The sequence below is a fragment of the Numida meleagris genome, chromosome 3 (assembly GCF_002078875.1).
Source record: "Numida meleagris isolate 19003 breed g44 Domestic line chromosome 3, NumMel1.0, whole genome shotgun sequence".
Classification (NCBI taxonomy): Eukaryota; Metazoa; Chordata; class Aves; order Galliformes; family Numididae; genus Numida; species Numida meleagris.
In genome coordinates, this window is record NC_034411.1 from 66,351,166 (window position 1) to 66,363,854 (window position 12,689).

The window sequence follows — 12,689 nt, forward strand, 5'->3', positions numbered from 1 at the left end:
ATTCATATCTTTAATACAGCATTAAATAAAAGTATGTCATATGTACATATTTGTTGTGTCTACTGTGTTCCAGTGTATTTGCTGGTTGTCAGATTCCGTATCCCAAACGAGAATTCCTCAATGAAGATGAACCTGAAGAGAAAGGAGATAAGGTATATATTTTTTTTCCTTTCTTCTTTTTTCTTTTTTTTTTAAGTATGAAATAAGGAAGAGTTATGTTGCTTTCAAGTTAAAACTAGCAAATGTGAACAGTTAAGCAAAAATGTGTTTTCCAGGCAAGGCTATTTTAAAACTGGTTTCCAGGGAGATTAAACATATCAGATGACTTCGGGATGTCTTGGGTGGTATCACCAGCAGTTTTCCCTGATGTGTAGGCATTGAGCTAGTTGAGTTCTGTCAGCCGTTGCTTGCTTTCAGTTGTTGTCATTCCAGGAGAGCCTTGCCCACCTCATCCTGTATCGCACAATAAAAATGTGTTGTGATCACAAGAAAATAATGGAATTTTCATTGTATAATTGGCATGCATCCAACCATTTCAAAGTAGTTGGTTTTCAGGGTCTCAAGTAAGTAATGGCAGCCTTCTGGCATTACATCAGAACATTTAATCCATCTGCACACAGTTTCCTGATCATGTTTTAAGAGCCCTCAGACAAAAGAGTAATAAGGAGCATGAGCTATTTTGTAGTGACAATCTACTCTGAATACCCTCTTTCCCATAGCTCCTTAGACACAAGTAAGAACTTGTTTGTGTGTGTAGTAAATTTTGGTGTGTTGACAACATATCTAACTTGCTTTGTGTGTGTAGTTCAGCTGTACTATGTGACAAAAATGATTGTCCCATCTTGGTGTAAAGGCAAGACAATACTGCTATAGCATATGAACCAGCTTGTTATTTTTACCAATTGTAGCATAAAGGTAGCAAAATGTGAAGAAAACAGCCATAAAATTTAATTGTCTGAGGGCTACATGAGAAGTACTATTACTGTTTTTGAGAAGTCTTTTGATTACATATATCTTCTGTTTTCACATTTTCCTTGTAATGGGAGAAACTAGCTGAGTTTAAAAGGGTACCTACAATAATACACAGACAGAAGATTTTGTTTTCAGAACAGATATTGTAGATAATTCTGTACTGAGAACAAGTGGTAATGTCCTGAATTTTTTTGTCCAGATAGTTTTTCAAAGAGAGGAAACAGACCTAAGCAAGAATACAATGAAAGTCATGATTCTGATTTGATTGCATTTTAGTTACTGGCATTACTCTAACTCACGACTTCAAAAATAAGAACAGGCCTTATGAAGTGATTCTGGCTTTTGTGAAGTCAGTGTATTTAAAAGTAAATATCATTTTCATGGGAGTACTGGGAGGAAAAAAACAATGGAATGTTTATATTCAAAACAGTCATTGTGTAAGTGATCTTTGAGAATGCTGGGGGCAGTCACGTATTTATGTACAGTCCAAATAAAATATTTTTCAGACCACGTAGGTAATTTAAGTTACATGTTACTCATTGAATCTGTTCTCAGAGGGTAGAAAATATGAAAGTAAAGAATATTCTACAATCTGAGTCTGTGCTGTGCTTTGTTTATGATGATGTTGCAAGTGAAAGGTGTTTTAGTTTATTTTTTTTATATTGTATGATTTGATTTGTTTTTAAAACCATAAATATTTATGTACCTTGGAGGTCTGGAGTTCTCTGTGTTTATTTATTTGGAACTTGCATCTTATTTGAGTAACCTTTAACACAAACTTCCTTTTTTCAAAGTTGTTAATTGTTAGTCAGTGAAGCTAAAATGAGTGTTTGTAAAACAAAATGAAAAAAAACCTTTTATCATTAACATTCTGTTAGGCGAATTCTCTTTGGTTTGTTTCTAAGCAGGATGAGAATTTAATTTTGGTAATTTATGTCTCATTAATGAAACGTGGTCATGTTACTCACTTTAGAGTTTTTTTTGTTTAGGAACCACCATGAACTAGACTGATCTGTGGATATTTCTGCTGCTGTGAGCTGTTTCCATGAGATAAGGTGGTGCAGTTAGACTCCAGCCAAAATCTGTTGGAGTAGACTTCAGTCTCTGCCAGGACACTAGAAGTAGTAGCTAGATGGAAGAGCAAGCTCAGCCTAGTCAAGGAAATTTTGTGTGAGCATCCAAAGTGCCAGACATTAGACCAATGGCAAATGGTGGTCCGTAGTTGTGAGAGTTCCTGCCGTATTTGTTTATAATTAACAAAATTGAAGTTCTTCAGCTCTCACAGTAGCAACCACCTCACTGACATCCCAACATCCTTATGAAAATACAAATCTCAGAATCTAGCACAGATACTGCCTTATTTATTGGTGTTTGTTAGTATGTGAAGCTCAAACCACTACTATAAGATAAATAGCTTCTTAACACATTCTGTGACAAGTGTGATTCAAACTCCTGTTTAAACTCTTAAAGCTTAAATCTCCCTAGAAACAGAATTTGACTGAGATGGCATTTGAGGGTTACTAGTGGTAGGATATATTACTGGTTTTGCTCATTGTGAAATGGAAATATAAGCAATCCAGAAGTTCTTGAAGAGGCAAAGCTCCTTTGTAATCTTAAATGAATATACCGTTGCAAATTTGATCTGAATATATCTTGAGAAACTGTTGTGATGAATAACATAGATACAGATTTTCATGTCACTTCTCTAAGGCAACTAAAATGACTTGCCATGACTGAGAACATCAACAATTTAGTGCTAGTGGCAATTAGTTGTCATGATTTCTGAGAAACTGATAACGTGAGGTTGTAATAAAGGCTGCCATGCCAAAACTTTGAGAATTACATAAGCAGATATCTCAGGGAAAAAAGACTATCCTGAAGTGTTCCACGCTCCCATGCAGTACACTGTGTTTGTCTGGGGGGTGTGACGTAACTGTAGGCATTTTTAATTCAAGACATGAAAATTGCAGAGCTTTCTATGATGAACAAGTTGCATATCTGACATTAGGAGCAAAGTTGCTTTTCTTTGCAGTTGCTTCCTCTCTTGGAGGAGTCTTCTGTAGTGTTCAAAAACAGACAAACACAGGTGGTCCTTCCTTCTTTGTGTCTAACCATGGAGGGATGAGTTGCATTCTGCTGCTTTTCTAACCTCTCTAGTCCTTAATACTCTTTCCAGTCCGTAGCTTCTGAAGCCAGAAGAGTTGCATCTTTTGCTCCTGTGTTCTCCTTAACTTTTTTCCTCCCTTCTGTGACACTTTTCTCTTTGTCTCTCTTCCTGTTAGGCCATGGTATAGTATTAATTGCCTGGCTTCTTTTCCTTTGCTATTCTTTTCTTTCTCTTGCCAGATTCTTATCTCATCTGTGTCTTTCTCTTCTATGTTCAGCTATTTCTCTCTGGTAGTTTTTCACTTTCTGTTATTTCAGTAAGATTTTCAGACCCTATAGCTAGGCACCATGCTGGACCGTGTTGCCAATGTACCACACTTTCCAAGGTGCTTTTAAAAGAAAGAAAGAAAAAGGTTTGTGGAACCTGCTTTTGGTTCTGCTGCAGAATTTCCTTACAACTGGAAGAAATGATGTAATGTCTTTGGTCTTGGGTTGCTTACCTTTCTGATGATAACACTGCCAGCCTCCTCTGGATTATTGCAGTGCATCATCTGTGGAAGTTGGAAAAGTGGTTTTGGTTCTAAGTGAATGGGGCTGTTGAAGCACTTAGGAAAATGTAGTGTGGTTCACCACATTTGCCACTGAGAACTAGTGAAATTTTGGGCACTTTGATTCTGCTCATTAGGTGTTTATAAATAGCGCCTTCCATCCTGCTCCTTGTTACTCAGGCCTGAGTGCTTGCCTTACTGCAGAAATCACTAGGCTGTCATGCGAGCTTTAGTCTAGCCTGCTTTGTTTAAAAAAAAAAAAAAAAAAAACCACAACAGAAAGAAGTGAACCACAAATGAGTTGCCCCAACTTGAGGTATGCAGGAGCGCACAGGGAGCACATTTTATTGCATCCCCTGGCCTTGCCGTGCTTTCCTGGTGAGCATGTGGGCCTGCTGCCTTTCCAGCAGCCCAGTGGCACCAGGCTGAGTGACTCCCTCAGGATCACAAGGAAGTACAGAGCAAATGATGGTGTTGTGTCGCTTCTTCCCCTAGAATCAGCAGCAGCAGAACCAACATCAGCAGCAAACAGCACCTCAGCAGCAACCGCAGGCCGCGCCGCAGCAACCGCAGCAGCAGCAGCAGAACAGCACCCAAACCAATGGGACGGCCGGGGGCGCGGGCGCGGGCGGAGGGGGTGCAGGTGCAGGACTCCAGCACAGCCAGGACTCCAGCCTCAACCAGGTGCCTCCAAACAAGAAACCACGCATAGGGCCTTCAGGCGCTAACTCGGGCGGGCCTGTCATGCCTTCAGATTATCAGGTACTTCTTGAATTTTTGCTGCTTCTGATAATGTGGAGGCAAAATGTCATTTCCTCTGTTCCCCACTGCAATAAAAAGTCATGTTTTAATAAGTTTTCCTTGTAACCTTAGCAGGTGTTCTCTGATACATGAGATAAAAATGCAGATTTAAAGCCGATTAGGGCAGTGGTTAGTAATTTCCAGTACAAAACAAGTTGTATCTGCTGCACCCTGTAAAGCGTTGAGGACTCAGCCACTCTAGGAGAGCACTTAAGTATGTGCAGAGCTTTATTTGAGAATAACCTTAGTGAAGCCACTGGAACTATTTCATGAAAGTAAATGCTGCATCGTATCAAGTTCAAAATACTTGGCTCTTGTTAAGGTTAAATCCTGTGTGAGAGGCAGATCCTCAGAAGCAAATCAAAATTAGAGCCAGGCTTTTCCCTTTGATTTCTGCTTCATTTTACCTTGTATCATCATGTTGAACAATTCTGTAGTTTATTCCAGTATCTTACTAAATCTACTTCTAAAGTTAAAGAGAAAATGCATGTTAGCACAAGAACAATGTTTTGGTTCATCAGTATGAATCATGCTGAATTGGGGCATGAGCATGTGTAATTTCTGTTGTGGCTGGAGTTGAATAGACTTCATGTTTTTCACTTCAGTAGCATTCGTAAGTAAAAGAAGTATCACTGAATTGTTTTGGGGCTTGCATTCTTGTCTCTGCTTAATAAAATTATGGTGTTTTCCACTGAAAAAGTAACACTAAATATACGAAGATTTGATTTAACCAGGTTCTTTGATACTTGTGAAAAATGAGTCAAAAGCAGGTATCAGTGAGGTAGCTAGTAAAGGTATGTTTGAAAGGATGTTAGGGATTCTGTTTGCTACCAACCTTCAAGAGTATGCTACCTTTAAGAAACATGTTCAGGCTATTTTAAGCATAAAATAAACAGCTTTAAAACAAAACAAAACAGCTCTGGAATTGCTTTGGCTTCCATACCTCCTCCACACACAACTGATTTCTCAGTGCCAGACATTTTTCTCCCATTTCTGTTTTACTCTTTTAATTACAAATGATCACTCAGGTACTGAGGGCAATGTGAGGGTAAAGACAACGAGGTTTCCTTTTTGAAAAGTTCCAGACAGGCTTGAAGTCTGGACAGATCACTACAGCTGTCTGACTACTTAGTATTTATGGCTGTCCTGTTTTGATCTGTATTTTGAGGGCTGATGTGATGCATTTGATTATGTCCATTTTAGAATCCTTACACAGCTCTCCAAACTGTTGGCAAGCTTCCCCCTTACAAGTTTTTAGCAGTCTAATTTTTTTTTTTGAGATGGTTAAATTCTTTTTTTACCTCCTATGATGCTTTCCTTCTAGAGTTTAACAGCACAGACAGCAAAATAATGATCTATATGCTCCCTTTACGCCACTTGCTAAACTGTCTGATCTGATTATCCATTTTTAAATTTGTATTTGGCTGTCTGCCCTTAAATTCTAGCTGACAGTCTTCTGTTCCAGAAAGGAATGTCTGCAATTTGTCCAAGTCTGACTTAGTTCTAAAAAAAAAATAAATAATAATAAAAATTCTCTTCTGCAGAACAAAAAAAAGCGTGAGCAAGTTAATGTAGTCCTGTAGTCCTGTGCATCAATTTTACTCCATTGTATTTTAATTCAGAAGTAGGAAGAAGAATTGCTTTGCTTTGACTTTCATTTAGCTGGTTATCTAATGCCTCTGAATTTTTGGGGGGATTTGTCAACATCAATATGTGTTACTTTTACAAATGACGATGGGAATTCTCTCTTGAATTTTACTGAGCATTCCTTATATGACTTCAAGTTTTTTGCTTAGCGTGATAAGATGATGCTTTTCATCCAGAACTGGTTCCTATAAGATCATAGTATTTACCATAATCCTTTTTCTTTCCTGTTAAAAGTCACATTTTGTGGCAAATTATCTTTCAGACACTTCATAAGCGCTCTAATCACACAGGCCAAGCACAGTCTGGTTATTAATGGTGTATATGCCACTGGGAGATATCTCTTCCAAAGCTAGTGTGCTGCACTGTCCCCAACTAATCCTTGCAAACAAGTGAAGTTACTACATGCATCCTATTGATTATATTGATATTATATTGAGATACAGTGGTCTGGAAGATCGGACAGTTATCTCTCTCTAATATCACTGTGCTTCACCTTGAAATCAACCTTCAATTTCCTGTCTTTAAACAGAACACAGAAAAACTAATGCAATATGTTTATATTTCAGTATGTTTTCCAGTTTAATTTTACATAAAGTTATAAAGCTATATATAGGAAAAGAAAGGGCAGAAATGTTTTGACAATGCCTGAACTTCAGGTTCTTTCTCTTTTTCATCCAGCTGAAAAGTTGTCAAGACAGCTCTCATTTCACAGCTCTCCTTGTTGGGATCTGATGGTTAGATGAGACCACTGACTTGGCTCTTACCTGCACTGAGCAGATGATTCGTCTGTGGAGAATGTTCTATTCGTACAGGCCCACTATATCCATGGGCTTTCCTTTCAGAACTCAAACTTTTCCAGATGTTTTCCATAACTCCTGATCTTCATATTTAATCAGATTTTAATACTCTTTCTAGATGATCATTGTTTGACACAGTCTTTCTGATGACTCTTAGGCATAGGCAGGTAGAACCAAGCCCTAGACAGTGAACAGAAATCTTTATTGAAAGGTGCCTGAGCCTGCACTTGACTGAAAACAAATTGCTTGCTTTCTGTGAATAGGAGCATCGTTTTGTTTTGTAGCCTCTCTTGTCTTGTGGATTGGATTGTTGGCTTGCTAGAGAGACTCCCATCCATTAAGCAGTACCTTTCACACAAAGTGGTTTTGGAGCTCATTATTAATTCTTGTCAGGGAGCAGTATGATAATAAACATGCAAATTAAACAGTCTGGAGGCCACAAATGATCCATGAATTTGTGTTGCTGAGATTGAGGTCCTCTCAGCTATCATCTCAAACAATGGAGGAAAAAAGCATATAGCTGTAGCGATAAGCAGGACTAACGCAATGGAAACAGCGTTACAAAAGGTGGAAGGAAAATACAGCGCTCACCCGGATCGGAAGATTTGGGGCTTGCAGGAAAAGGCTCCCACCAAGGAGGGATCTCCAGGCAGAGATCCTTCCTCAGGGGCAGTCAGCCCTTAAATGAGGCCTAAGAGGGGTGGAGCCAGGCTCCACCCCTTCTGGTTGCACAGGTGAATTGCCTTCACCTGTGCTCCCAGGGCTGACTGGGTCTTTCCTCCAGGTGCTCAATCAGTGGTTCAGGCCATGACTCAGCAGTTCCCATACATATAGCACATACACATAAATTTGAACACACACTTGCCCATCGCTAAGCAGCTGTTTTCTCTTCCAGTAGTTAAGGCAACAGGTTGAAAGACTCTCCTAAAATTATAATATTTTATATTATTTTATCATCTTCCTGGACAAATGTCCTGTCTTACTGGACATGTTCTTTGTGTATTTGTACTTCAAATAATTGATGTGTACATGCTGTACTTTTTAATGTCTGCCAGTGACGTGGTGTATTTTCTGGGCTGTGTTAAGACTGATTACAGATCAGATTGATTACCTGTTTGATGGGACTTAAAACAGTAACACCATTCCGTTAGTTTCTCCAACAGCCAAATTTTAATGAGCTTCAAAGAGGTTAAAAGTTTCCTGTGCTGTACAGTCCTAGCAGGCTGTTTTTCATTTCCCTGATCCCATTCTCTTTTTTTTCCAGCACTCCAGCTCACGCCTGAGTTACCAAAGCAACATTCAGGGATCTTCTCAGTCCCAGAGTACAATGGGCTATTCCACATCATCTCAGCAGAGCTCTCAGTATCATCAATCTCACCAGTCTCACAGGTACTGAGAGGCTTAACAGACTGCACTCAAAAAGGAATGGACTAAAAGCCAGAAGACTCCAGCAATATGAAGTTCGTGATGATGAGAAGAACCAAAAATACAAACTATGATGCAGAACTAAAATTCACAATTGCAAAAGGAAAACTTTACTTACTGAAGACTTTTTTTTTCCTTCCCCTTTATCGCCATAAAGGAGATTCTCGTAAAGTTTTCCTTCCTCCCTGCCCTTGCATGTGCTCCATTGTGGTTACTCTAATGAACCCTTCTGATCTGAACCCAGCACTTAACTTCTTTAACCTTTGGAATTTTGAAGGATTCCTGGTGCACCTTCCTTTATGCTGTAGTGATTGCCATAAATCTGTCTTTTCAATCTCTTTGATGGGATTTTAAAGTTTTAAAATCTTGAACTCCCAGGCTTTCAAGCTTGTATATAGTTAGTTTTATACTAGGCAAACCAGTTTAGCTATACAGGTATATTGCACCTTTTTAAAGCACTATGTTATTTTCACAGGATATTACTGTTTTGCTCATGGATGTCAAGAACAGCAAAATTTTACTGTTCCAGAGTATTTTACTATTCTGTTTTTATTAGTCTAGTTTTCAGGTGAGGTCTTAAAAAGAAAAAGAAAAGAAAAAGAAAAAAAAGGAAAAAAGAAAAAAATGACCCAAGTCTCTGCAGCAACAAATACGCTTCATGCTACTGGACTGAACTCCAGACAGAAGATTGCTGATATTTCTTAACTCATTCACATTGAATTCTTGAAATCACAGTGATCGTGCTCTGACTAGTTTTAAATTAAGCGTTGTTTTAAATGAAACCGTGACTGTCACATAAAAAGGAGATGCTTTCAGGATTTGTTGGGACAGAAAAATGGAATGTCTTCCCAGGCTGGACACCAAAATAGTCAAGAAAACGTATTTACTGCCCTCAAGTTTCAGTAGGAATGTGGATGATGGCTTGTTTCTCTGTTAAGCAGCTGATTAATGTATGTGAGAGTTTTATAAATGTAGCTTCTCTTTCACATTCCTGAGTATGACAGAAATACTAAGACTTATAAAAACGAATACATTTAGTCAATTTATGTTAGGTTGATAATTAAGAGAAATTATTGTGCAGTTTGAAAAGCATGTTGAAAATCCTTCCTTTTCATGTTTGTGATGCATATTCTATGTCCCTCACATTGCTGTGATTAACCCAGATTAGTTACACCAGATGCGCTTGATTGCACTGAAATGTTTCTTTTTCCCTAGAGCAAACATGTTTTGATTGTGCCTAAGGACTGTAAGTGGATGGGTAGCTGGCAGAAAATCCCCAGTAAATAAGTGGAGTTCACAAGCATAATCAGAGGATCATTGTCCAACTTCAGCAACCACAGTTATTCGGAGAGAAGCAACATGTAATTTGGGACAGCTTCATTTTTCCTACAGCCTTCTGAAATGAGGCTGGGTCTTGTTGCAGAAAACCTGGAGAAACCATTAATGCAGTTAGAAAGCTGCCAGCAATGTAATGTCAGCGAGCTTCTAAAGTCTGTGTCCAGAGAAGAGGTGTAGTGAGAAGAGTTTATATGTGAACAGTCAGTGTAACAATCACTTATACTGTGTTCTCTTCTGTAAATACTGCAGTACGCACCTGCACGCGTTCACACTGAAGTTGTGCACAGACCTAGCAACACACGTGGATCTGTTTCTCTGAGGAGAATGCTTTTTAGCACAGCTAGACAGGAACTTAATTTTATTGGGTTTGATCTCCCAATCAACTTCATTGTCCCCTTCCCCCTCAAAAATGTGCTGTTTTCATGCCTTTAGTGAGCAGTTGGCTTGTTTGGCCATGTCCACCGTCACGTGGCTTTGACAACGCCCAGCTTCTCTGGAAAAGAGACTAAAGCCTGCTTTTGTCATCAAATAGGTAAGAAGGTGGTGAAAATGAAATGAATCAGTTTGGAAGGAAAAAAACACTGTTGTTTTCTGGGAAAAATAGTCTCCCAAAAGATACTTCTAATGTGTATCCCTTGAAGTGCTATGTGTATATACCTACCCCCAGTAGCCTGTTTTGAGAGGACTGATTTTAATTGTTTTATTTCAGTGAACCTGGGGTTGCATTCTTTCCATAAGTGAAACATCCCACCTCTTACTGATGTTAGCATGAAGGACCTTGCGCTAATGGATATTTGGCCAATGCTGTAAAATATCATTTTCTTAATATATTTGTGACTTGAATTACACATTTCTGGAAATTAACCCATGGAAGAGTAATTGCTGTCTCCTCCTGTTTTCAGCCTTCAGTTCTACCCATATCCTTTTCTCTCTTGCATTACAGTCACCCAACGTTTCTTTCCCCTGCTGTGAGCTGTAGCTGATCACTAACTAGCGGGGGAGAGGTGTTTCTGTAGACTTATACTGGGCTCTTGTGCCAGCAAGGCAAAATCATGGTGTAGATTAAACTGTGTGTAGAGTGTGAAACTTCACAGCAGTGTAAGGTCCTTGAGTTGAGTGTGCTTCCAGCTTCTAGAGCAGCTGCCATGCCCTTTGCCCAAACTGAACTGGTATCTCTGCGTTTGTTGGCCCGGACAGATGGGCCGTGCCCCAGTCCCCTCCAGTTTTTGTGCAGAAGCAAAGAGCTGAGCTGACCTCTTGCCTTCAAAGTAACCTTCAAAGTAACAACTGAATGGAGGGTGAATACAAGCACAGGTGTCTGGTACAAGCACGCTTTGCTGGTTTCTTTGTCTTCTGTTTGGGATCTAATTTGCCTTTTCTTGTGAGCTTGCGGTGCATTTTTGGGGTGGCTGGCGGTCATAGTGAAAGAAGCCTTGCTTTTCAGGGGTAATTTCATGAGGTTTGAAGAAGTGAACTGTGTAGTGTGTCATGGGAAGCCAGGACCATGTTATTTTTCTATTAGTTTTTGCCCGTGCAGTTTGGTTAGTGCCTCCCAGCTTTTTCTTTGCCCATAAGCTCTGTTCCCTCACCGAAGTGTTGCATGTCAGTACCCAGGGAAGCAAGGGATGCCAGCAGAGATGTTGGCTCCTTCCTGCATGTGTGGTGGCAGAGCAGGCTGCTGCACGCAGCTTTTCCCATTGGGGCTCAGAGGCAATGGCCGTGGTGGGAATGGGATAGCAGCATGGTACACATGGGTGAAGTTCACGTAGCACAAGCTGCACAATGAAGGAGAGATGTAGGGAAAGCTGCGAGTCCTGCACTGTATCTGTGACACTGTATCTGGGGAGGGGGAGGGAAGAGCATCCTTAGCGGGAGGGGTGGCGGGAAGCTAGAAGTGTTCAAAAATGTGTAATATTTTATATAAACATAATAAGCTTAGTTCCTCTTCATAATCTTCAGGAATGGTACTTTAACACCATTAAGCAAAGAATTGTTTTAGGGTTAAATAAATGTATTGTACATAAGGCCATACGTAATCTTCTAAAAATGTCTCCGGACAGGAGCGATGTGTATTACTATATGAAAAAAAGTCCTTAATGCACTGTTATCTCCTAAATATTTAGTAGTAAATTAATACTATTTAATTTTTTAAAAAATTTGTCTTGTGTAGACACTAAAAAGTATTACACAAAATGTGGACAGAGCGTGTCCTTTTTAACAGCAATTTAAAGAACTTTTTATATACGTAAGGTAGTATACTTTTCAAATTGTTCTAGTTGTATTTTCCCATGTTTACTATTTGTGGAAGTGTGCCCGTCTCTACTCAGTTACTTTTTTCTAATAATTTCATGCACGCATCTTTCATTTTTGTAGCTTTCATTAGGAATTATTGCGTATGCACCCTATGCTGCCACAAATCTTCGCCACTTTCGATCTGTGGTGGCCACATTCAGCAGCGCCCATGCTGATGGGCAAGCAAAACCACAGAATAAAATACTTTTCTCATTCTAGAGTTAAGAGTTTACTGCTTTTAAGTTGTCCCGATGTCACTCTTGAGATGACTGTTAAAACTAAACTATGAGTCCCTTGCATTTATTTTATATTCTTGGTTGTAATGAAATGAAATTGACTTTGCTTCAGTGTGAATTTTTTTAATAAAATAATATACATTTGTAATAATAATAAAAAGTTGAAATCAAATAAGCGTGCTGAAAAGTTTTTGTAAACATTGGCTTTGGGCTACAAAGAGGGAAAATACAGCCCACAAAATTGCAGTTGTAATTATATTCAGGATGTTTACGATAGCGTACACCACAAAAAACAAAGCTTGCAAAACCTCAGAGCTGAAATTATAGCTTTTAAAATGTCCACGAGGATATTCATGGGTATGTGTCTATCAAAACAGAATAAAGCCTTATGGAAAACAGAATAGATGGAATGGTTCTCTTAGGTTTTGTCCTCTGTTGAAAACTATTCTATTATGCCACACTGATGGCACTTGTTGAGATCCATTGTTGTTAGCAAGACAATCCTACAGACTTGTTTTCTGGGAATT

At 39.1% G+C, this 12,689-nt stretch overlaps 1 protein-coding gene across 1 annotated transcript in view; it reads left to right on the forward strand.

Annotated features, from left to right (window-relative positions):
* The window catches only part of CDK19 (cyclin dependent kinase 19), a 119,655-nt gene extending 107,321 nt beyond the window's left edge, over nucleotides 1-12,334 (forward strand). Inside the window, exons 11-13 of the mRNA XM_021390362.1 lie at nucleotides 74-152; nucleotides 4,122-4,388; nucleotides 8,136-12,334. Coding sequence (XP_021246037.1) covers nucleotides 74-152; nucleotides 4,122-4,388; nucleotides 8,136-8,267 — 478 coding nt within the window. The 3' untranslated portion in view covers nucleotides 8,268-12,334. The remainder of the gene's footprint in view (nucleotides 1-73; nucleotides 153-4,121; nucleotides 4,389-8,135) is intronic.